The sequence below is a fragment of the Balaenoptera acutorostrata genome, chromosome 5 (genome assembly GCF_949987535.1).
Source record: "Balaenoptera acutorostrata chromosome 5, mBalAcu1.1, whole genome shotgun sequence".
NCBI classification, from domain to species: domain Eukaryota; kingdom Metazoa; phylum Chordata; class Mammalia; order Artiodactyla; family Balaenopteridae; genus Balaenoptera; species Balaenoptera acutorostrata.
Genome location: NC_080068.1, coordinates 32,472,383 through 32,498,800, shown reverse-complemented (window position 1 = coordinate 32,498,800; position 26,418 = coordinate 32,472,383). Strand labels below are relative to the sequence as shown.

General features: G+C 40.6%; 1 protein-coding gene across 14 annotated transcripts in view; it reads right to left on the bottom strand.

The window, feature by feature from the left end:
• Positions 1 to 26,418, bottom strand: part of DCLK2 (doublecortin like kinase 2) — a 156,969-nt gene that overhangs the window by 44,724 nt on the left and 85,827 nt on the right. For 10 of the 14 annotated variants that reach the window (XR_009008314.1, XR_009008315.1, XR_009008316.1 and 7 more), the window contains exons 3-6: positions 21,942 to 22,044; positions 18,504 to 18,605; positions 17,557 to 17,607; positions 13,813 to 13,907 (exon numbers count right to left, since the gene is read on the bottom strand). Coding sequence is in view for 10 of the 14 variants with exons in the window: in XM_057546425.1 (XP_057402408.1) it covers positions 13,813 to 13,907; positions 17,557 to 17,607; positions 18,504 to 18,605; positions 21,942 to 22,044 (351 nt within the window). In the remaining 4 variants the exon portion in view is untranslated. The remainder of the gene's footprint in view (positions 1 to 13,812; positions 13,908 to 17,556; positions 17,608 to 18,503; positions 18,606 to 21,941; positions 22,045 to 26,418) is intronic. The other 4 variants (XR_009008317.1, XM_057546426.1, XM_057546420.1 and 1 more) reach the window with 1 other exon arrangement.

The following is a 26,418-nucleotide window of genomic DNA, read 5'->3' as shown; positions in this document are numbered from 1 at the left end:
CATTTAGCACAGTCACTGACATGTAACAATAACTCAATATTAGTTATTAGTATTTTTCCTCAAAACATCCAGCATAGGGCCTTGCACTGAGTGTCTGAGAAATGCTTTTGAATTACTGAATGTACAATGGCTATAAGAGATCTTTTGCTAAATAATTCATTCAAAGTCTGTTCCACTTCTAATCCAACCCTTACTACATTGAAAACTGTCAGTCATGGGAATAAGAGATCCAAATTAAACTCATACCAGCCACATTCTCAATGGAATAAAGATAAGAACAATGTCATTTTGGGGAAAGTTTTAGATCTCAAAAGATAAATGGAAAGATCCCCTTTGATCACGGGCTTGCCTTTAGGTTACAGGGATGGGGGAGGTGGACCGTCAATGTCCGGGAGCAGCAGTGGACAGTGGCCGGCTTACCTGAATGTCTATATCTCACAGCCCAGAACGGGGCAGCCTCACGCCCTCGGGGCACAGCTGGCTGGGTCCAGCCTGGGCACTGAAGGAACCATCTCCCTTCCCAACACTCAGAGCCGGAGGGAGCGTGCAGCGTGCAGACCCCACGCCCACTGCTGAGGTCCGAAGACCTGCCTTCCCCCAGGCCTGCTTGCTCGGTTCTCCTGGAAGCAGGTAACGTTCTTCTCACAGGTCTCTTTCTTGAGCTAATTTGAGTAAGTTAGTTCATCGCAAGCTGATACGTTCTGACTCAAGGGCTAAGAAGGAAGTCTTGGAAGGGGCTAAAATGCAGGCATTTTTACCTCTTTGTACATTGTCACATGGATGTGTGACTCCCTGGAGTGTTTACGGAGCTCCTGTCAACCTCTGTAACTTTCTCAATGCTTCTTTTGATTAAACCCCCATTCCCACCTATCCTGATTCCCTGTACAGTCCAGCAATTACAAACCTGGTTTGTGTTGGGATTCAGAGGTGGCAAGGAGCCAGAGCAGGTGGTGGAAGCTGGTCCTCCAGCAACTGGGCTGAAGCCCGGCCTCGGAGGTGGCCTCATGGGCAGAGTGAGGGCACAGGCCCACGTGAGAGGCTACTTTCATGTGTACCTGACAAAAGTTTCACTAAATCACCAGGAAATGCAGCTTTCTTAGTAAGGAATGATGGCAAGAAGATTATTTTTCAAAACTCTCACACAGAATGATTTTTTTTCAAAGTGCTAAACCTCAAGCATTTAAAAACTAGAGAGTTAACAGAAGTGACATAACTGATTACCTGTCCCAATATGTTCCTTTACTTGAAAATAAAGCTTTCATGAAGAAAATGAAAACATAAAGAAATGTGGGAATCATCTTATTATAACACAGCTCAACAGACAGGACATGATTAGACCCACGGACAGTTTTCCTTTCCTCCCTCAGCTACAACCTGTGCTGGCTGCAAAGGATGCAAAGATGTAGGGCCAAGGTCATTACTGCCGGAAGCTTGCAGTCTCAGGAAGAGGCATGTGTGCACCCTTAAAACCCTTCCCAGAAACCTCACCTAACCATCTGAAGGTTCCTCCTGATGGTTTCAAACGCCCATGAGGATCCGTGCGAGGGAAGCACTTCGCTACAGCATGAATCTGCACTTGGCGTGCTGGAATCACACCGCTAGCAATTAAGCTCACGTGACCTCCTGGCAACAAAGCCTGGTGCTCTGAGAATCCAAGAAAAGCTGGGTATTCACCAAGATCTCTGGACAGATCCCTGGCAAACGTGAAGTGTCTATTGTTACATATAAAGAAAAGCATTCCCGGTGCCCTGAGAGACATGCAGACAAAAGAGGAAGGAAAAGTGAAAGCTATGACTACACAATTCCCACCATTTACCAGGCAGAATTTATGGATTTCCCTGTCCTTTGTAAGAGAACTATTCTCTTACTGAAGCAAGGAGAGACTAAAATATGGCATTCCTGATTAAACCGGTCCCATTTCTACTGTCCAACTATACATTTTTTTTTTAAATCTCTTAAAATGCTAATGCGCTTTCATGTTTCCATCAGCAACCAGGATGCTGAGACAGCACGAAGACTGTGCCTAGATGCTGCATTTGGGTGAGCTGCTCCTCCATAAAGCATAAACGGGTGGCAGCAACTGGGTTCTTTCAAGATATCTTCCATCAGGGCTTCCCTGGTGGCGCAGTGGTTGAGAATCTGCCTGCTAATGCAGGGGACACGGGTTCGAGCCCTGGTCTGGGAAGATCCCACATGCCGCGGAGCGGCTGGGCCCGTGAGCCACAATTGCTGAGCCTGCGCGTCTGGAGCCTGTGCCCCGTAACGGGAGGGGCCGCGATAGAGAAAGGCCCGCGCACCGCGATGAAGAGCGGTCCCCGCACCGCGATGAAGAGTGGCCCCCGCTTGCCGCAACTGGAGAAAGCCCTCGCACGAACCGAAGACCCAATACAGACAAAAATAATAAAAATAATAAAAATAAATAAATAAATAAATAAATAAATAAATAAATAAAAATGTTAAAAAAAAAAAAAAAAAAAGATATCTTCCATCATTACTAACTGATTCAAAAAGATGTCATGATGTTTAGGGGTGGGGAGCGGAGGGGACATATTTCCTGGTGAGTGAAGAAAGGAAAGTGATTGAAAAGACCGAAGACATTGCCGAGCACATTCTCTGGGACCTGCTCCACTGCGCCACCACCTACGTACTCTCTGGCAGCAGTAGCTCCATTTTTATGAGTATGCAAGGAAGGAAAATGCACAAGAATCCACTTCTGCTCAGAACTTTTTTAAAAAGACTTGAAAACAAGCAGAAAAAGCTATACAGTATTCTCAACTAGCTTCATTTAAAAGGGCATTCAGGGCTGAGTAAAGTACATTTGATAATCATTAACATGCCAGCTTTCCACATTTTTAGTAAGGAAGTTAAGTCAAAGTGTCCTACATTAAATTTATTTGATAAGTGGATTATTACTATTTCTACAAAACTTAGAATTTAAAGAGAATGTTAAGTGCTATACTAAAATTGTGAAGTTTTGTTCAGAAATAGGCAATTCTCAAAAAAAAGTAGCAAAAATAGTTCTATTAATGCTACTTAATAGAACTACTTAATAGTTCCAACTTCATTTTGGTTTTTCATAAAAGGAAGCATTTGAACAGAATCTAGCAGATACACTTGTGTAGTGAGCTGACTTTCTCGAATGCATCTTGGAAAACAGCACTATGATTCAATTTTTAAGTGGCCTACTGCAGGGGTCAGAAACATTTTCTGTAAAGGGCCAGAGAGTAATTTTAGCCTTTGTGGGTCATATGGTCTTTGTCACAACTACTCAACTCTGCTGGTGCAGCGTGAAAACAGCCATAGACCAAATGGAAACAAATGAGCATGGCTGTGTTCCAATAAAACTTTATTGAGAAAAACAGGCGTTGGGCCAAATGTGGCCACAGGCAAATAAATCCCTGGTCTACAAGAACTTTCTTAGGAAAGCTTTTCCTCCAATATAATTCTTACACTTTTAAATGCTTAGAACAGAATAAACCCCAGGGTATGGTTGTTATAAAGCAGCGGTTCTCTGTCCTTGGCTGTACACTAGAATTACCAGGGAAGATCTGAAAAATTCTATTGCCAGGCTGCACCACAGATTAAAGAATTCTTGCATGTAGGGCCCAGGCATCAATATTTTTTTAAGCTCCACAGAAGGTCTAACGTGTAGCTAAGGTTGAGAACCTCTGTGGAGGAAGTTTCTGGCAGTAATCGTAATTAATCGTCCAGCTATCTTAATTTAAGTTCTCTCTGTCACTCATCCAGTAATCTAGCCATTGTGAGTCATCAATAGCCCAAGAACAATGTTCTCTTTGTAAGAAAAGGAAAGAAGCAACTCATTACAGTTTACTGAATGCCTACTTTGTGCCAAGTCCTAAAATGAGTACTTTTATATCTTATGAATTAGGTATTATCATCATCTCTATCAATCTGTGAAGAAACCAAAGCTCAGAGAGGTTATATAACTTGCCCAAATGCCACAGCAAATGTGGATTCAGAATTTAAACCCGGGTCTGACTGCAGAGCCCAGGCTATTTGGCTAGTCTCACACTATGACCTCCTCAAGAAGTCTTGTACCCTATACCAGACTCACTGATCAAAATATTCACTGGGGTATATTTAGAACATGCTTTCAGAGTACATAACTATAATCACATTCTTATAATTTAGTCAAATAATATACAAGTCAATAAATAAATACACAGCCTCTCCTCACATAAAGCAATCTTAAGAAAAATTTTTCTTTAAAAAGATGACCTCTGAAATGTATTGAAGATTGTTTTAAAAATCAGTATTCTAGATATTACTTGTAAATAGATTTGCCTCATGATCATTTTTGTGGTGTTTTTAAAGAAAAATCAGAAATATCAGTTCCATTAATTAGAAGGAAAACCAGTATAAATTAGGCATCCATTTAAAAAGAGAAGCTTTAACGCTTTAATATTGGATTTGTGATAATTTACTTTGAAATACTTCAGTATTAGTAATGAGACATGAGAACAATTAATCTGAATCAGCACCTAAGGGTTAGTAACATACAAAGTATTCTTATCTGTAGCCATACCTTACACTTGGTTTCATTTGGTAAAATCAGTGGTGCTTGAGACTTGTAACTGGTTCATAGTGGTGAAGAGCAGTAAACAGAACCCACTGTCTGTGCATGTACATGGTTTGAGACAGTAGCCAGCTCAAGTCCATGAAAGTTTAATAGGCAAGAACAAACCTGACTCCATAATGGAAGTTTCTTTTACTTTAACCTTTATATTCTATTGCTTTTGCTACAAGTTAATAACTAAAAGAATGTTGCTTATAGCCTGAAATATACAGGACAGCCCATTCTCAAGGCTCTGACCTTTAAAGACATAACATTTTCCCATTCATATAGAGATAAAAAGTTGCAGAAGAGAGAATAACATTTGTCTTGTTGGAGGTTGAGAGGAACACTGTGACCTGAACTACACGGTCAGCTGCAAGAACAAAGGATTCTGGCACCAAGAAGTTTTTACCAACCAACCACAGCCCCTCCCCTAGTAGTATAAAAGAAGCCTGGATTCTAACTCAGGTAAGATGGTTCTTTGGGACACTAGTCCTCCATCTTCTCGGTCTGCTGGCTTTCCGAATAAAGTCTCTATTCCTTGCCTCAACAACTCCTCTCTCATTTTATTAGCCTGTCACGTGGTGAGCAGTACGAGGTTGGACCCAGTAACAAAAGGAGCTGCATGGAACCTGCTGACTTTGGCTTTCTGTTCCTCTGAGTATCCCTGCCACCTCAGTTGACTACACGGCCTGCCAAAACCAGCACAGAATCTCATCACATCCCTATCAGTGAGCCTTTCAAGCATTGGATTTTGCTTATTGGATTACTGGATTTTTCAGCAAAAGGTGGTATGGCCACACCTACCTGCTAAACATGTCTACATGCTTTCAATGTGAGGTACCACCAATTTCTAGGATGCCTGCATGGTGGGAGAGGTGCCTGTCTCTTCAGTGCCAACAATGGAGGCTATCACTGTCTGTCACTGGCACAGGCCAGCTCACTACCACAACCTCTAAGTATTATCGCCATCCAATTTTCTAATGCGTGACCAAGAAGAAGGTCTAATTACCCACTTTCACGAATAAGGGGGCGTTTAAGATAAACACATATGCTGCTTATATTCAAATAAAGTTTTTACAATTGATCCAATTTATACACTGATTTGCTTGGCAAACTCTCCCTCCACCCCCATAAAAAAGGGCTTCCACCCAGGTGAGCCATTTACCCACCAAATGCTTTTTTTTTTTTACTTAACAACTACAATGTACAAATCACTGTCCTCAAACAGAATCTGAGAGTCATTGTGATGATTTATTTTGTTAGGGCACTGAAGTCTTCAAAACTGCTTAGTCCCTCTTTTGCTTTTGTTTCTGTCAACAAAATCAATTATGTTCAGAGATGAAGTCACCACCCAACATTTCTGAGGTAATAAAGGAGATATGTAAGTCGTCAGTCTCTTCGTACTGAAGACCATTAACTAGTTTTAAATACCAAAGAAAAGCCAAAGCTCCAGGGAAAAGCGAAAATGTTGAAGGTCAGAAGCTACTGTGGATTTACATTTCACAGCTTCGAAAAGAAGTTTTGAGTTCAGAAGGTCAAAGAGTTACATTTTAGCTCTGCCAATCAGTATGAGATACTACCAGCCCTTTCATCACACTTCACAAATCTGGAAAATCTTTCACCACAGCAGACCCAGGAGACATTCATCAGACAAAATATCAGCACATCAGACAGTTTATAATCTCAAGATGTTGGATAATGTTCCAAATGTACTTTTTTCTTTCTTCTTTCAACCAACAAGAATGCTCACAGTAGACAGCCCCTGGGCATACACTTCAGCATCAAAACATGAGACATTTCATCCCCCAGTGTCCACAGATGTGCTCCTGACTCTGAAGGCTTGAGTTACTACAGCCTTGAAAGTCTTAAACTGGGACATGGATGATGAATTAAATTTCAGGGAAATGCTTTCTTCATCCATCTGGCAGCTGATGACACATTTAGTACTCTTTATTGCCTATCTGTCCCAAAGAAAATGCTGTGATTTACTCACAGTAAATATTCCTGAAGGGAAGGTTATCAGCTAGATCGAAGGGACTCAGAGGAGCTTGGGCAGAGGAAACAGGAGATCACGGGCGGAGGTCAAGGAGAAAATGGAGGATCAGGAAGATGGGGATTAAGAGAAGAAAACAACAGTGGTGGTAGGATTCTAGGGTTTGCAGGGGAGAGAAAAGAATGCACAGGGAGTGATCGGTCTGGAGAACAAAAGGACTGGAAGGAGAAAAAAGCAATGAAATTGATGGGGAGAGAGACTTTTGTGGTGCTCAGAAGGGAGAAAGGACAGAAAGCTACTGAGGGAGCAGAGGCAGCCTGGGAAAGAAACTCTGGGTGAGATGAAAGCAGAGAGAAGGGGAGTGGGAGCCAGCCTCCAAGATGGTCCCCGTGAGCCTCGTCTCCTGATGTTCATGCCCTTGTGTAGTCTCTTCCCACGCTTAACTGGACTGACATCTGTGACTACTGAGCTATGATGGGAATGATGGTGTCTGACTTGCGAGGCTAGGTCATAGAAAGGGGAACTTCTGCACGGCACTCTCTTTCAGACCACTCACTCTGGGGAAATGCAGTCGCCACATTCTGAGGATCCTGAAGCCAATCTATGGAGGGGTCCACACGGTGAGGAACTGAGGCCTCCTGCCAAGAGCCGGCACAACTTGCCACCAAGTGAGTGGGAGGGGATCGTCCGTTCCCAGTCAAGCTTCGGGCAGCTGAAGCCCTGGTATACATATTGACTACAACCTCTTCAAAGATCTTAAGCTGCTCCTGAATTCCTGACCCACAAGAGCCGTGGGAGAAAATAATTTTTTATTGTTGTTTTAAGATGCTAAATTTGGGGATAGCTCGTTACTAACAGAATTACGTATAGATTACTAATAGGGTTGGAACATGTAGAGAGGGCAGGAAAACAAAGACGAAGGGTAGAGCTGGGAGGGAAAGTCATAACAGAAAAGCAGAGAAGGTAATAATATCTGGAGTCTGACATCTCTCACTTTCTCTTTCCTTCTCCTGCACTACTGCATATCATTTTTTTTTTTCTAAGTGAAACTTCCCTCATGTGAAAACTGCACCTGGAAACCCCAATGCTTACTGTAATACAAATAGAATATAAAAGAATAACAATAGAATAATAGAGTAACAAAGCTATTCTAAGTCCTTTCTTTATATTTAATCGGTTAATCTCAACCCTGTGCAGTAGGTCCTAGGAATCCCCTTTTTTTACAGATAAGGGTGATGTGAGTTGCCCAAGGCCACACAGCTAGTGAGTAGGCAAGCCAAGATGAAACCCAGACACTCCGGTTCCCGAGCTCACACCCTGAACCGCTGCACCATCTTGCGTCCATCTCAGAGCAGGGGCCTCTGGGCTGCTTCCTTCTCTGAGCCTCTCCTTCTATGTAACTGCACACTAGCAAGTGCCATCTCTGCCTTCGTCCTCTGGCCTAAATGGGTCCCTTATCTTAACTGGGACAGATTGGAACATTCACAGAAAATTTTAATAAGTAAGGAGAATAAAAGTTCTTCCTGACACAGGCTTAGTACAACCTGGCATGAACTGGCCTTACCTCACGGCCTTTGGCTCCCCGTCTGCCTGGCTTGGTGGGTGTCCTGGTGCCACAGTGGTGGAAACAGCTGCCAAGACACCCCCTCCCCACGTGACTATCACCACGAGTGGTCCTGCCTTTTAGAAAAGCCGGATTCCCAAAACTTGTACAAAAGCAAAGCCAACTTCTCATACCTAGGCACTAGGTTCTCGGGAAGAAGCCCAGTGGGTAGCCCTAGCAGCTCATTTTACTAATTTGTGGTCTGACTACGTAGTTCCAGTCAGCTGTATAACAGACTTGCCCTGCTTTCTCACTGCGTCTTTGGGGGCTAGTAGTGGTTATGAGCGTGCACTCTGCATGCAAATTCCCGTCATGCCAGTGTGCTCACGATGTGGCCTCCATCGCAGGCCCACTGTGGAGCGTTATCCCAGGTCGAGGTACCCATGCACCTGCTGGGGCAGGACTACACAGTGTGTTTCCAACCTGTGCCAGTCTTGACCACACTCAGCTCCATTGCTGGCTTCCAAAAAAACCCAAAGAAACAAACAAACAAAGAAACCCAATAACCCTAACCCATTGTGAACTTTGTCATTTTACTAAAGCGGACCCCCTAAAGTAAAACTGCTGGTCACACAGTGTAACCATTTCACTTGAAAAGAATCCCCATTAGATACGATGAACAATCTCTTACACCAAGCCTCCCAGGAAGAGCTGTCAACAGGAGTTCTTCTCTGTCTTCCTCGCCCTCCCTCTGGCCTCTCCCCCCTCCCCCACCCCAGGATCACCTCCCCCTTTTCCCAACCCTCCCCTCTCCTTGTTCCTTTCCCTGTCTCACAACCCGTTTTTATTCAGAGCATTTGTGTGTATCTAAACCCAGGCACTCACCCTCCTAAAAGACCTACACAGCACAGCTTTTCCAAGGGGTGCCTGTGTTGGGGTCACTGAAGCAGGCCCACCAGGGATGGGGGAAGGTCAAAAGTTAGAGACGGAGACCGTGAAAGGGTCAGAGATCCCAACTGGCCACTGGGACCTAGAGCAACTCACTTCACATCTCTGCACCTCAGAATCTTTTTTTCTTTTAGGTCAAGGTGAGTTTATCGTCCAAACAGCATAACGTAATTGCATCCAAAACCATTTCAAATTCATCTTTAAGCTAGTCAGAAAAACAGGTTATTATTTTTAAAAATCACTTAACACTGAACAGATAGGACCTCTTAAAAGGCAGCATGTCACCGTCATGACCAGTACGATGTTTTTTTCATACTTCCTAAAAAGCTGCTGTGAATACTGATCATGCTACTTTATTTAGCACATACTCAAATGCTGGCCAAATAAACACCCACACCGACCTCTTACAGAGTACATGGTGAGAGAATAACATTGACTTGATATGGCATCACACTCGTTTTAAAGCAAAATAATAATAATAATAATAATAATAACAAAAGAAAGTCCAAGATGAGAAACTGTAACAGAGAGAGAGATTTGAGTGCACCTCAGATTCTCCATCTATACAATGAAGACAAACTAAAAGATCTGAGGCCACTTCCAGTTTCCACATTCTATGGTTTTAGGTAACTGTCTAGCAAAACCAAAGAGTTATAATTGAGGGACAACTAACTCTCAGTTGTCCTAACATCTTTTGGTTTTAGGTTTAAAGAACCTTAATTACTTGGTCGTCACACTATTTCTTTTTTTTAAATTTTCTTTTATTTATTTTTTTATACAGCAGGTTCTTATTAGTCATCCATTTTACACCCATCAGTGTATACATGTCAATCCCAATCTCCCAATTCATCACACCACCACCTCCACCCGCCTCTGCTTTCCCCCCTCGGTGTCCATACGTTTGTTCTCTACATCTGTGTCTCTATTTCTGCCCTGCCACGCTATTTCTTAACACCCCACCTTGCAAAAAAACATTCCCAATTTGAGGAAAGCTTTGCTTCTTCTCCTGCCTTTGGTCCAGCCCCTTAGAGAGCTTGACCTTCTGTGAACACGTATGAATGGAGCACAGCTGTCTTCCTCACAAGAGCACTATCGAGAAAACAATGAGGGCTTTTTGTGGAGGAGGGGGAGCTGCTTCTGAATTCCCGTCTTCTTCAAGGAGCAAACAGAAATGATGCTCTGGGTCAGAGACTAAACATCACAATATCACTATTTCCATTTTCAGTTCTTTCAGTGTCTCCACCCAAACACAAAATGGTTCCCAGAAACTGGCACAAAGGGGGGAAAAACTGTGACAGGATATCAAATTCTGCTGACCTTTGACTTGATTTTGCTTAATTCCCTAGTAAGTAGAACCCAGATAGTAGAGGGAAAAAAAGCCATCTGCCAAAAACTGTGTCCTGGGATACAGAGTGACGTGAGTGCCAACCCCTGCATACGCTGTCCTGGCTTGGTTTGCTTGCTTTTGTCAATTCCCTGATTCTCTGGAAAAAGACTATCCCCAAAGCCATGAAAGCATCTAAGTAGGATAAATAGTGGTAAAGAGTTCCTGCCCATGAAAAACAGCTCTCCATTGTCAGACATCTCCTCTTAATTGATCTTAATAAGCTATTTTAAATGAAGGGGAAAGAAAAAGCATAGCACTAACACATGGTAATTATCTGTAATTCTCCATTTGTAATGTCACTGAATAGAGAAAATAATGCAAACGTGGACAGATGCTGACTAGAGCTCTATAATGACATCGAAATTACGGTATTTTGTACAGTAAAGAGAACAACTAAGCTGCAGTATTTCAAAGGCAGGTTTCCACTCCAAGGACAATACACACCATGGACTGTGGGGAACTGTGATGAGATGAAATGTCCACAAAGTACGACCCCTGGGAACAGGCAGGGGTTAGAGGCGTTTAGCTTTGTGTCCAAACAGCTGATGGGTGTGGCAGAGACTTGTTTAGCTGCGAATATTTAATGTAAGATTCAGTGATTCTGCATCAGCTTTAAAGTGAGAGGAAGAGCAATAGACTCCCCAGCTTCCTAGACAGACTTTTGGGCAACTTAAAAGAACTCTCATCTTAGCACTCTAGAAGTTATCAAAGGTCAAACATCCTTATTTTACAGATGATCAAAAGAAAACTCAAGAGGAGGTCTCAGAGCTGTTAGCCAAGCCCCAGGTATGGTAGAGGAGAAAGGAAGGGGTGGGAGGTCATGGAAGAACCACTACTCTTTATCTAACTGGTAATCTCATCTTCACTCTTGACCAGGAATCAGCAGTTCCCTAACCTTCTTCATTTATTTCTGCATCAATAAGTGATCCTTGAGCACTTACCATGTGCCATGGAACTGTGTGTGCTAAATGCTGGGGTTACTCTAATAATTAAGATACACCTAGTGTAGTGAGAACAATTTTATCTAATGTCTCTGCAATAATACAACTTATTAGCATGTTTTAAAAATCCCATGCCTCTTCACTCCAGACTTCCGCATCTGTGAGCGATCTCCTGCAAGTCTGTGCACATACATGAAGGAATGGGTCTGTACTCAGAGCATTTAAGCAGCACCAATTGACCCAGTGGCAACAACAAAAAAGGACAATCTTGGGCTGAGAGCTGAAGATGGACTGGGAAGAAAGATGGGAGACCAGGTTACCAATGGATAACAAAAAAAAGGTGAAATGACCAAGACCCTGGGTAAGGTACCTTCTGGGATGGCCACACGCAGTCCTAGGTCAAGGATCAGAGCAGCCCTGCCTACAGCAACAGCCTGAGGGAGAAATACAAGTGACCTTTTGCAGGTGGATCACTGCAAAGCTTAGGTTAGGTTTGCCCTAGGTTGACAATTACCAGCACTAGGAACAACTTGCTTTAGTCTTAACAAAGGATGAAACAACTGAAACTGGAAAAGAGGTGAATCAACTTGGTCTTTACTCTAGTTCTCTTGAAAGTTACCTGGATTAAAAAGAGAGCATCTCCAATCTATTCTGGAGAAAATAAGTTGGGAAAGAAAAGCTGAAAATAATTACATGAGTGATTTTTAATGGATATAACTTTTCTTTTGGGATTGACATTTAAGAATTCCATTGAGGGACTTCCCTGGTGGTCCAGCGGTAAAGAATCCGCCTTACAATGCAGGGGACATGGGTTCGATCCCTGGTCAGGGAACTAAGATCCCACATGCCACGGAGCAACTAAGCCCGCGTGTCACAACTACACAGCCCATGCGCCCTGGAGCCTGTGCGCCACAACTAGAAAAGAGAAGCCCGTGCACCCCGCGTGCCACAACTAAGACCCAACACAGCCAAAAATAAATAAAAATAAGTAAATAATAAATAAATCTTAAAAAAAAAAATTCCACTGAAATTATATTATACACTGACCTAAGCCAATTTAGCACTTCAGAAAATGGCCGGTTCTTTTGATAAATATAAGGAACTTCCAGTACGTAGAGGTTACTGAGAGCTATGTGCTCCCAATCCCAAACTGACTATTGGTCTCAGTCCAAATTCTGCCAACATACATAAGCAAGCAGGCACAAAAACAGACAATCCGATCTGTCCTTTTCCAGAAGAAACTTCTCTTTTTGAAGTCAGGCATTCAGACAAGGACCATGCACTTCACTCTGAGGTAGATACAACATTCTCAGGACAGGACAAGCACACCTGAGTGTCAGGTGGAGAACAGAGCCCTGCAGGCAGTGAGGACCCGCAGGCCCACCGCCCTGCCGGCCCAGCAGGTTCCCATCCCACGTTCACCAGGTGTGCTGGGGCTTTTACCTTTCACTTTATCAGTGAAAAATGTTTTTCAGCATCCTTAAAGTAAAGAAAACCACTCGGATGATATCTGAAGTGTTGGGGCAACCAACTTTCAAGAATGTATTCCTAACGAAGGTGCTTCCGATGTTAAACACTCCAAGAGAATGAAAGTTAATACGCGTGTACATCATGGCACTGTGTACACTTCCATCTTCCTAAAGTACATTACCATACAGACAATTTGATTGTTTCTACAAAAGGACACTTTCAATCTTTAAGAAAAATCATGCACTGCTATTTTACCGGGCAAATTTCCTCATATAAACTTAAATTATTGAGGGCTACTAAATCAAATTAAACTTGTGGAAATCCTGCAAATTTGATTTTGCTCATCATTCAGTCTTCTCCTTCTCTATTAGATAAAATGCCTATTAAAACAACTGCTTAATCATGTTAAGTGACTTTATATTTTTAGGACATCACAGTCAAAACCTAAGATTTATTCCTAAGTTCTTCACCAAAATGAACATATTCTTCTTGTGTTACTAACTTGTGGATATAAGTATTATGCCAGAATTTCACTCTGTTTTAGACTTTCATACAGTCAAATTACGTTAACAATATTAAAATCATGATTTTAAATGACATTTTAAAAAAGAATCATGGTGTTCTCCAAGGTTTTGCCATTGTAAATCATTTTGATAATAATAGGAAAACTGCTATTTATTTATATAAAACCACATTATGTTCAACCCTAACCACAACTTTATATTCCCATTTAAGAGATGGGAACACTTTAGCTCAGAAGAATTAAGTGAACTGGCCCAAATTACAAGATGAAAAAGGACACAAGATTCAAAGCCAGGTCTTCCCGGCTCCAAATCCTAAACTCTTTCCTTTATGATTTGTTACTGCACCCAAGCCCCTGAACAAGTTAACTAAACTATGCAACTCAAAATAACAAAATCACACAAATAAGCCACATTTCCTATTTCATACCTTTAATCCTCTGAAACTTCCTGGGCTAGTTGGAGAGGAACTGGAGGATTTCGTAGATTTAGGAGTGGAAAGTTGGCTGCTGGGAGTTCCATTAACTGATCATGAGACAACAAAGGAGACAGAGATCATTAAAACCCAGAACCACCAGACTGTGTAAAAACACTAGGCATATGCCCAGTATAGCTCCAACGGAGCTTCGATTCATTCAAAGCTCAAAGCAGACGGTAAATCAGCAAAAAGCAAAAATAATGTGTCTTACTGCATTACAGACAAAGTATCAGACAAATAAGCAGTGCAACTAGAATTATTTTCAATAATAGTTTTCCAACAGTGACATAAACAAATATATAAAATGTTATGGAGTTAGAGATGTGAGCAACAACTTGTCCATATATCCTGCCTGCCATCACGGGTAGAGAAATGTATGGCTGTTATATTTGTAATGGTCTACTCTGAAGGTTGTCCTATAACTACTCCAATATCCAGCGTCTTAGTACACACCAAGCTGAATAACCAAGACGTTCTTGTGGCTCTCCCAAATCAATTCCACCATGATTATAACACATTTTCTAAGTATATTCTTAATAGAAAAAGAAAATTACTGGTCATTTTCCTTGTAATACCTACTTATTTGTTTGAAAGCCAATTTCTTATTATCTAGACGAGTTATTTCTAATTCCTTCCATTTTCTTGTCTTCTCAACTTAATTTCCCCATTATTCAGCAAGTCTTGGTGGTTTTTTGTACACCCTCCTCTAAACTTCCATACACTTCTTCCATTGAAAGCTCAATTTAGAGACTCGGTAGGGAAGAGTATGCGCACGGCTGTTTCAAGGGGAGGGTTAGTTTGCAGATTTTATACTATACAATGCTAGTCACACATCTCAGTATAACTCAGGCTTATTCCTAATTATACCAATGGGATCCACTTCGGCTGTAATTTCACAAAACTGTTAGTTAACATCTGGTATTGGTATATATATATATATATATTTTTTTTTTTTCTCTTCTAAGGAGTGCTTTAACCCCTTTTATCATTAATCTTCGATGCTTTTGCCCCAAGCAGATGAAAACTGACATTTGTCTCTATGGAAAGAAAAGCAAAGTACACTTCCTTTTTAAAAAATCTTTTTAATACAAGGGAGGAGACAACTGTTATTTTAAATGATGCTAATAAACATAAAAAGCAAAATGCAGAGACAAAGGTCCTGAATAGGTGACTCAAAAAAGTAAGCACCAGTCCTTGCACGGAGGCAGAATTCTGGATCTGTAAGTACGTGTGATGAGATGAATCAGTCATGTATGTTTATTGTATTGCTCCTTGTAAAAATTCAGCAACGATGAAAAAATTTTCCAGTTATTTTTAAATTACCGAACTTGAATTTTTCTAGTTTAAAACCACTCATTCATAAATCATTATCAGTTATCTAGATTTTCTTAACAAATGTATGTGGGTATTTAGAGCACAAGTACAACACAAGTAACTGTACAATTAATCAGAAACTTTTAAGAGTATTCAACAGCCCTGATTATTTTTCCATAAAGTTACACTTCAATTAATGCTCTTTCTTTTAAAAATTCTCTTTAAAGGGAACTGGTGGTAGGAATTCACGTAAAATAGAGATTACTATGCGCTAGTGAGATTACTAGTGAACTAGTAAGCTTGCTGTGAGCTGATACTGAGTTTGGCTCCTTTTCTCCTTCATTCCACACAGCAACTGGTTCAGGTCACCAGTTCCTACTTACCAAGGGCTGTTACCTTTCACTGATATTCAGAAACCACTTTGATATCAAAGATTTCCTTGGAACAGTGACAGAAAAGGGACTAAAGAAGAAAAATTGGTTCCTGCAAATGGTCAGCCCTGTGGCAGACCAATTTCCCTAAAAACATACCTCCTGCCTAAACATAATTTCTTAACAAAACTCACTGCCAGGGATTGAACTGCTATCAGTAACTACATGTCCATAGTTACCCTCAAATAACTCCCATCCTAAAGAGATACTAAGCCATATACAGCCCTCTAAGTTTCTGATAGCATTTGAAAGGTTCTAAAAAAAATGTTGTCTAGCAAGAAGTTCTTAATTCCATTTATCTGCACATTTCTCCAGGCTCTCGGGGGGTAAGTGGGGCCTGGGGCAGAGCCACACTGTGCTGTCTCCCCCGACACTGCTGCTACCAACAGGCAGGTCGACAACGCCCAGCGTCTCTGCGGTGCTCCCCCTCCTTCACTACACCCTGGACTTTCTCTCCCCAAATAAGGCCCTTATCCACCCTTCCCCTCAACGGTAAGGTGAGAAATAAACTTGGGGGCTTTCTTGTTTGCTTGCTCTGAACACTGTTTATCCTGGTGGACGATGACAGATTCACAAGCTAGAAATCCGAAGTGAGAAATTTTAAGGTGCAAATGGTGGTAACTATTTACCCACTTGTATCACCCAGATTAATTTCTATGTGTTTATTACATATCATTTAGCTATTTAGACAAATTTAGAGTTTTGTTGAGGAATTTTGTCAGCCAGAAGACTTCATTGATGGGAGCACTTCTGTCCCAAGAGTGAAAAAGTACAATATGACATTTACAAAGTTACTTGCTCTGTTTGAAATTCCAGTGAGTCCCATGGAATGTTCTAAATGGTAACAGGCATACTACAGCTAAAGCAGTCTGTAAAAGCGAGTTATACTTCCGTGTACTGTGACATTTAATAATACAAAACTCTCTCTCCATTTTCTGTATCTACAGTGTGTGCTGAACATGCTTTTGAGTTAATCTCTTATAAAGAAGCCATGTGCCCTCTGAAATGCGATTTACATCTCACAACTTTTACTTATAAGTTAAGATAAACTTTATTAACCCAAACCCAAATATGGACTCAGTTGAAAATCTGGAGTACTGGAATCCTAAGATTTTCTCAAATCAATTTCTAAGCATTCCAAATTCTAGTTAAAAAGATTTATACACTTATTAGACTATATTATGAAGCAAGACAAGTATGGCTATGAAACATGTTTTTAGTTCAATATGTTAATTTCCCTCTTTAGACCTCAGGCAGACAAAATTAGATTAATTTTAATACCTGATCCTTGAACCACTCTCCCCACTTTTATTTATATTACTTACGTGATAAGCATCTGTCAACCTATCACCAAAACAAAAGCTAAGAACCTGACAAAAGTCTAATTTACCACGTGGTAAACTCAGTGAAGTGTATTTACGCAAATTTCATGTTATATTAGCTTTCCCTGCATGTGAGATACTTTACAGAAAGCACAATATTATTTGAAATAAGCTTAACATCAGAGAGGTGCATTCAGTTAAAAATATTCATAGCGCTGATATTTTAGACAGAGGATGTTGGGCCTATTAACCCCAGGGTGGGGAGGAAGGAGAGGAGAGTATAATTGCTTCTATGGCCATTTTCATATTACCAACAACCCTTAGCCTTTTTCAGTAACAGGCTATTCTCCCAAATTAACTAGAAGACACACCCCTTGAGGCGCTGTTTCTCCTCCATCACTGTGTACCGTGACTACACACAGACAGGCACCTGGCAACCTTCTGGGGATGGCTGGCTCTCTAACAAGTAAGGGAGGCTGAAGCATTGTGACGCGCTTGATAACTGCACAGATGTCCACTGGTAAAAGCCGGATGCATTCATGGAAATGGAGCAAAAGGAAACAGAAATATGGCGAAAGACGAAAACAAAAACCCAGCAGAGCGACAAAGCCATAATAATCATGGCTCACCTGGGGATTTGGCTGTAGAGTAGGCCCTGGAGTAGTGGCCACCCCTCTTTACTGGACACATTCAGTATAAACAAAGGAGACAGTAAGGAGAGTGGTTATTCAGCAGGTCTAAACGTGTACACAAAAAGAAGGGCAAAACAACCCGACCTAGAGAAAGTGGGGTAGGTGCTGAAGAAGCAGCAGTAGAAAGTAGAACACCCCCCCAAACTCAGTATTTTATAAAAAGGTTGATGCTTCAGACAGTTTTTATTGATACTACTTTCACATGTTCTAGATTTACCACATGTAAAATCACAGTTTTTTCACAATCTTTTCCTTAATGGGAAATGATATCAGCAAAATTATAACTACTATAAGCGAGCCTTACAGAATCAATATATCAAGATTTGAGGGATATTTTAATTCTTTAAAAATATCAAAAGCTGTCAAAATTATGACAAATCTATAGGCTTAAGATCTGAAAGAAACTTAGAGGTAAGTCTGATTCTGAAATAAGCAGTGCTACTTTCTAACAATAATCGTTGCCCCTATTAAATTGCTCAATGGTGGAAAAGCCTGTGGAAACTTATCAAGTAAATACATTGCTGTTAGGCGTGTATGTTTATGTTTTAAACCAATAAGATAAGAAAATATCCACAATCTTATAACACAAAATTAAAAATGCAGCACACAGTGGTCAAAATGTGAAACACTTCTACATAAATACCAGAAGAATCTAGATAAGACTGTTCTTGAGAAAATGTGTCAGAACAAAACCAAGTGTTAGGACACTTATTATAACTTTGAGAAAAAGACTTAAACTTCTGGATTTAAAAATCATGTCATGTATATGTCATTCTGGAACCTGGCCGCATACAAGGATGGGAAAGACCACTAATTCATATTAAAGAAAACTGAAGAATGATCTGCTCCTTTTGTGACTATCCATTTCCTTTCCCTTTAACTACCTGAAGCTGGTGATTTGCTGCGTCGAGAAGGCCCAGGGCTCTTGGATCCAGAATACTTAACAGCTGAGGTGCGAGAATAAGATGACTTCAAGACACGGCATTCTAGAAAAGAAGGAAAGTGCTTATGTAGATCTGGTTTTAATTCTAACCAAGGGAAGATCACAGATCACATGTTACAGTAGTTTACTGCCTAGAACCATTACCTGATCATCTTTCTTATTAATGTTAAACAACTTTAATATACAGAGCAACTGTCCCAAAAGCACACCTGAGGTTACCTTAAATTAGGCTTCACACCTTGTGACTCACCTCATTGTTCCAGATGGAGTTCTTAATAAATACAGAAATCCTGATGTCCTAACTTGATTCACACATACCCACAGGCTAATCTACACATGTGCAACTTATTATTATTATTTTGGTCAGTAGCACTGATAGGCAAAGGCTACAACAAAGAGTTATCTCCAAGTTCCTGATAACCTTAGTTTGAAAGGCTATAGGACTCTAATTTATGAACCCCTTACTGTCTTATTTTCCATCTGCCCAAAGCATCACAAATGAGGAAACTAGCTTTAAACAATAACTTTGGTCTTTCCATAAATTGCCAAATAAATTAGCATGTAGAGGACCAGAACTAATTAAACAGCTTAAATAATCACTTCTAATTTGAACAATTAAGAACCTGGTTTTTGGAGTCATGCAGATTTGGGATGAATCATGGATTTGACTTTGCTAACTGGTGGACCTTGGTTAGGTCTAAGTCTCAGTTTTTTCCCCTATGAAACTGGGATGAAAATAAATCTGCTTCATAGGCTTCTTATAAGGATTCAATTAGATAACATATTGTCTGTAATTCACATTAAAATACTTCAATTTACCAGAAAGATTAAAATGTGGGTTGGTTTTAATCTATACCCCAGGGGCAATAAATTAACAAGTGAAGTACACTAATCAGGAAAATACACACCAGGGAGATGAGTTAGCATTTGAAAGACTCTAATCAGAACCTTACTCAGAGGGGGCTGCAGCAATAGCAGCTTAGTTAATTAGCAGTAAGGATGTTAGAAAGTACTCCACTGCTGGAAGCGGTGGTGTGTGGGTTAGTTAGAAACTTCCTAAAGGCACTGCCACTCCTTTATGAGCAGGATGGGTAAATCTAGAAAGCCCATAACCAGAACTTCAGAACTACCCCTAGGTTTAGGAATCTGAGCCAGTCCTGCACCCAGCTCATTAACGGAGGGTTTTGTTCCTTGACTAAGACTACGTTAGCTGAATTCTATGGATTTTGAACGGATTTTTAATGTAAGATGTTGTCAGCAGTGTAAAAGGACAGAGTTGGGACTCATCAAGATTACAACACAAGTTAAATAACTGAGTTTTTAAAAAAGTCTTTGCCTCCTGAACCCTACCAGGACCCTGTGGGGCTCCTGGGCACAGAAGCCTTTCTGTGTTCCCCGTTTCTTTCTTTTCTTTCTTTTCTTTCCCTCCCTCCCTCCCTCCCTCTATCTCTCTCTCTCTCCTTCCTTCCTTCCTTCTTTCCTTCTTTCTTTCTTTCTTTTTAACATCTTTATTGGAGTATAATTGCCCCACAATGGTGTGTTAGCTTCTGCTTTATAACAAAGCGAATCAACCATACATATACATATATCCAGAGATATGTTTCCCCGTTTCTTGTAGGGAATAGACTACAGCTTCCATGACTTCCCCTGAGTGCCAACAGGGCAGGTTCAAACCGTTGCTAATCAGGGAAGGGAGGGGATGCAGAGACAAGGGAGGAGCAGTCAAGGAACAGTAGTGCAGCCTTGGGGCAGGGTCCTGGTTCCTCCTCAAGGGATACACATAACTATATCCCTTAGGTAAATTTACAATATACATATAAAGCCCTGAGTACAATGCCTAGTACATATATAGTAAGTGCTCAATAAATGTTTTATTGCTGTTGTTGCCACTCAAATTAACTTTACAACCTGGAGTATAATATTGAGTTTCAGTGTCTCAGCTTTCAAAATGACTCATATTGACATTGAAGAAATATTATGAAATGAAATTAAGCTACAGTCAAAAAAGATGTAAAATACAGATGATACGTAAAGGCATGTTTTTCAGTCAACCCATGAGAATAGGGGAGAGCATTAACATAGATAGTATTGGCAATTCTTTATGGACTTTCTGGTAGCATTACTAATCTAAAGCAGGGCCAGTACAACAGAGTATAAGACAGTACAGAAACCCCCAAGAAATTTGGCAGCAGTGGAAAAAAACAATAAGAGTAGATAAATGAGCCCCAAGCACAAAGTAGATAAATCGCCCCAAGATAAGTGACATAGTGTAACAGGGGAGAATTACACAAGGAAGTTTGATACCACAGAATGTATCATCTTGAATTTTAAAAAGTCTATGGGTCGCCATATTTATTTGGTAATATGTTTCTGTAATTTTGGACTGTCAGAATCACTACAACTGGAAAGGGTTTACCACCAGTTTAATTTTTGAAAAGCCAACTTTCCTAATTCATGAAATTAAAGAGTGGGACTGAATCTCCAACATCCCTCTTCTCTGTGAAATGTTATGTCTTATCTCATGTTATAATTTTATCTCATTTAAAGATGAAGTTGACTTTACTATCAGCTAAGATAATCACTAATACTGCAATAGGTTTAAATTAATTCCAGACAACAGATTAGAACAATATTCCCAGGATCAAAATCATCTGAAATCACTGAGGTTATTACTAAATAGTTGAAAACTCCATTTTTTTTTTCACACACACACTGTATTTTATTTTTACAAGAGATAAATAGACTGACACCAAGCATTGTAAATGAATGACCACAACAAAAGCAACAATGATTGCAATTACCAAACATGAAACACACTCATGCTATGGAAAACTCCATTTTTTAGCTAAAATTAAGAGAAAGGGATTTTCTTATCCCATCAATGAAAATAGCTTTATTTTTCCTGCATATATAAACAATGCATGCTTTTTTATTTTTTTAAGTTGCGAACAGAGCAATGAGATAAAAAGAAACCTGAGATAATCACTATTAACAACTTACTATCCTTTTATGTATCTCTTTATGGACATGGAAAATGTATAATGAACTGTTTCAGGTTCAACACTATCCATACATTTAAGGTGGCATAAGCCAGGAACCATTCTGGAAGAAGGTAGGAAATCCATTTCAGAGGCAAAACAATGCAATAAAAAGAGATGGAACCAACTTGCTAAAAAATGAAAACTATTTCACTTGAATTAGGGTTTTTTGTTTTTTGCAACTAGGTAAATACCTTCATTTTATTTTCTACTTTCATTAATTCAAAAAGAGTACTGCTAATGCCATCTTTCTTCAACACACCAGACCACTTAACACGCACCAAGTGAGAATCCCAAGCCTCCAATTCAGGGTTACAAAGATGGTCAATGAATTGCCTTACCACTGTGATCCAGGACAAAGTCATCTTGGGCGTAACGGAATTTTTCAGGTCCACATGCAATAAAAACATCATCGTCACCAAAAAAGTCTTGCAGACAAGTAACCTAAAAAAAAAAAAATTATGTCCAAGAAATAAATTAGAAACATTAGAAGTGAAACAAAAGTCAGCAAAATTAAATATATTTTCTAGCCTCACCTATAATACTGAATCAGAATGAAAAACTATTTAATAGCATACATTTCCAAGCATTTCACCCTCCACAGAGCACTTCCACACAATGTCTCCTGACCGACCTCAGAACAACAAAATGAGGGGCTCCTAGCCGGCATCAATGTTCCTGTTTACAGGTGAAGTCAAGGGCATCCACAGGAGGCTCAGTGATGTATTCCAGGTTTCCCATTAACAGGTGGCAAAACTGGGGCTGATGGAGGTCTCTGTTCCTAGTTTACTGGTCTACGCTTCTTCTCTCCTAGCTACTCCATGTCCCAGCCGTGTCACCTTGGGCATGACCTCTCTGTACCTTTGGTACATTGCGCCTTAGGTTGTCCTGAGGATTAATATATGAAAACCGCTTGGAATGGGTGCCAGGCATATAGATACTCAATGTGCTAATACTCACCTTCACCACCACCACCATCATTAAGATCAGAGGAAGACTTGCCATGAAGCTAATGATGGCCCTTCCAAGGCCCTGTACCTAAATGTAGTCTTAATTTCATATTCTTTTTTCACCCCACCCTCTCCAATACTGTATCACTGTCAGATCCCATAGAACCTGGACCCACCCCAGGGAGCACATTCATCCCTTCATCCCGGTGGTGACAAGAAGAACCATCTTCCAGGACTTTGGATATAAACAGGCTCCAATTTTACCTGGTTTTTTTTAATGGGATGTATGGTAAGATTTCTTTTTAAAAAAGTACTCCTCTCCCAATAATAATGCAGTTTAAAAAAAAATCAGTGCTCTAGTACTTGAAAGGATTGAGACCTCAATAATTCCTTAAGTCTTCCTGATCACTATTTAGCTTTTTATTGAAAAAAAAAATCTCACTCTAGAGTTAGAAAAAAATGCTCTAGACAGAAGATAGTGAACTGTACACAAAAGTGGAACAGGCATGGAAACTGCTCCAGTCCCTCATCAAGCAAGATGTGGCTTCTGTACTTCACTGAAACTCAGCTCAGGTCACAATGTTTTTAAGGCGTGTTTTCGTCAGTTTGGGCTGCTATAACAAATTACCATAGACGGGGTGGCTTAAATGACAGAAACTTATTTCTCACAGTTCTGGAGGCTGGAAGTCTGAGATCAGGGTGCCGGCATGGTTGGGTTCTGGTGAGAACCCTCTTCCTGGTTTCATCACATGTAAGTGGGGGGACAACACAGGAGGAAGCCAGCTCTCTCCTGTCTCTTCTTATAAGGGCACTAATCCCGTCATGGGGGCTCCATCCTCACAACCTCATGCAACCCTACTTACCTCCCAAAGGCCCCACCTCTTAATAGCATCACATTGAAACCAAGCAGGACCCTGTGGGGCTCCTGGGCACAGAAGCCTTTCTGTCCCCCATTTTCTTGTTTGTAGGGAACAGACTCCAGCCTCCATGACCTTCCCTGAGTTCCAAAGGGCAGATCTGAACAGATGCTAATCAAGGGAGGAGCAGCCAAAAAACCACCAGAGGCCAGATTAAAGGGACCAGAGAAGCTCATCAAGAAATTACCCGAGATCAGAGTAAAGGAGAGCAGGCCCTGCACACACCCTGATCTTATCAGCAACCCCACCCTTGAACTACTGCTATAAAACTCCACATCAAATCCTCCCAGGTGGGGACACACAGTTTTTCGGGGCAGGAGCCTACTGTGTCCCCCTTTGCCTGGCAAAGCAATAAAGCTATTCTTTTCTACTTCACCCAAAACTCTGTCTCTGAGATTTGATTCGGTGCCAGTGTACAGAGGCTGACCTTTCGGCATCAACACTGGGGATTAGAGTTCCAAGATATGAATTTTGGGAAGACATAAACATGCAGTTCATAATAGAAGAATAACATTTTTCACCATTCCTGTGAAAACTGTTTCTCTTCATCTCAGGTGGCGATCACACATACCCCTTCATCCTTGCTAGGATCCTGGGAGTCATCCTTTCCTCCCTTCTTCACCAATCCCTCACATCATTTTTCCTTCCTACACGGCTCCCAAATATTTCTATCCCTACTCCTTGGTTCAGCTCTCACTTTCTCTTGCCTGGGCGCCTTCCACTGCCTAATAACAGGCTTTCTAACTCCAGTCTTTACTGCTCCCCTCGTTCCAGTCATCACTGTTCTCACAGGTGTGGAAATAAATGAAGACCATGTGGGCACATGCAGTCTCTTAAGGTGCCAGGGTGCCCACACCATTCACAGCACTCACCGACCTCCTTCCTTGACAAGATAATGCTCCTTCACAGGGCACGCAAGACTGACCCTGCCTGAGCCTCCAACCTTGTCTTTGCCATTTCTTCTGCACACCTGCTCCTCAGCCACATCATGACTTCTCTGGGTTCCCTACCTGTATGGTGCTGGTGCTTCTTTTCTGTTAAACAGCGTTATTGAAACATAATTCACAAACCATACAATTCACTCATTTAAAGCACAGAATTCAATGGTTTTTAGTATATTCAGAGTTCTGCAACCATCACTACAATCTATTTGACAACACTTTCATCATCTAAAAAGAAACCCCCGGGCCCATTACCATTCACTCCTCATGCCCCCATCTCCTCATTCCTAAGCACCCATAATCTACTTTCTGATTCTATGGATTTGCCTATTCTGGACATTTTATATAAATCAAATCATACAGTATGTAGCATTCTGCAACTGGCTTCCTTCCCTTAGCATGTTTTTAAGGTTCATATGTGTTGTAGCACATATTAGTACTTCATTCCTTTCTGCGGCTGAGTAATATTCGGTTGTATGGATATACCCCATTTTGTTTATTCATTCATCAGTTAATGGATATTTGAGTAATTTCTACTTCAGTGCTGGTTCTTACTACTATATGTTTCCCCATGCTGTTTCTCAGCCTGAAGTGGTCTTTCTGACCACTCTTTGGTGCCGTGACCTCCAGGTAGGCAATGATATTGCTGATTCATCATTCCCTACCGTCTAGGAGAATTCTGGCTTTGGTGGATGCTTAATGCATATCTGTTGAATGAACTGTGGCTTGGTATGGAGCTGCTCCTATTGGAATTGAGTTCTCAGACACAGAGTAACTTCTCTGGGGTGAGTGGTGTCACAGATGCAATCTCCACTGCCATCTCCACCACCATCACTTACATGTAAGACTTACAGAATTTAGGCATCACTTAACCTCTCAGAATTGTCTCTCTGTGTTGTATATGTGTTACCTCATTAATCCCTACAATATCCCTGAGGCTGATACTATTATCACTCCTCATTTACAAACCAGAAAACGGATCTAGAGTGAGCAACTTGCCCCCTACACAGGTAATGAACACGAGCACAAGAATTTAGACACAGGTCCTCCACATCTATATCTCTGCTTTAAACTTAACACCATGGTGACATGTACACACTGCTATATTTAAAATGGATAACCAAAAAGGACCTACTGTATAGCACAGGGAACTCTGCTCAATATTATGCAACTAAATGAGAAAATAATTTGAAAAAGAATAGATACATGTGTAACAACCACTTTGCTGTACACCTGAAACTATCACAACATTGTTAATCAACTATAGTCCAATATAAGATAAAAAGTTAAAATAAATAAATAAATAAACTTAACACCATGGTGCCTCCCCTTATGTGGAATCCCAGAGTTCATCGTTCTACTTTTATCTTTTTTTTTTTTTTTTTGCCAAGCTGCACAGCATGCAGGATCTAACCCCAACCAGGGATCGAACCCCATGCCCCCTGCAGTGGGAGTGCAGAGTCTTAACCACTGGACCACCAGGGAAGTCCCTTTCTACTTTTATAGTTCTTACCGCATTCCACCTTGTTTTATAGTCATTTATGTCTCTCATATCTCCCACTATTTTGTTTTTTACACACATACATTTAATAAATGGTTCTTAAATGGAACTGAATCCAGTTTTACTTTCTTGGCCAAATAAAACAGACATCTACCAAAGTTTAATCCATTTTTTTAAAAATCAACATTTCATTTGTTTTCGTAATCAATTTAGCATGAAAAAATTACAACTGCATTTTCTAAAATATACCTGTATGAATGTCTGTTTGAAAAGTCAATTTTTAATTGATTTTATTACAAGAAAACATTTCATCTGGTACTAAATTAGTCGGTATTTGAGTAGAATAAATGCCAAAGTAAATAATTAAGTTGCCTATTATGTGGAATAAAGGTATTTATCAAGTCTAAGGAATATAACAGATCAAAAGGTGGTTTATTCCCCCTCCCCCAGCAGTTCTGTTTATTGATAGTTCTTCCTAACCAATTGTTTAATGATTTCACCTGTCAGTA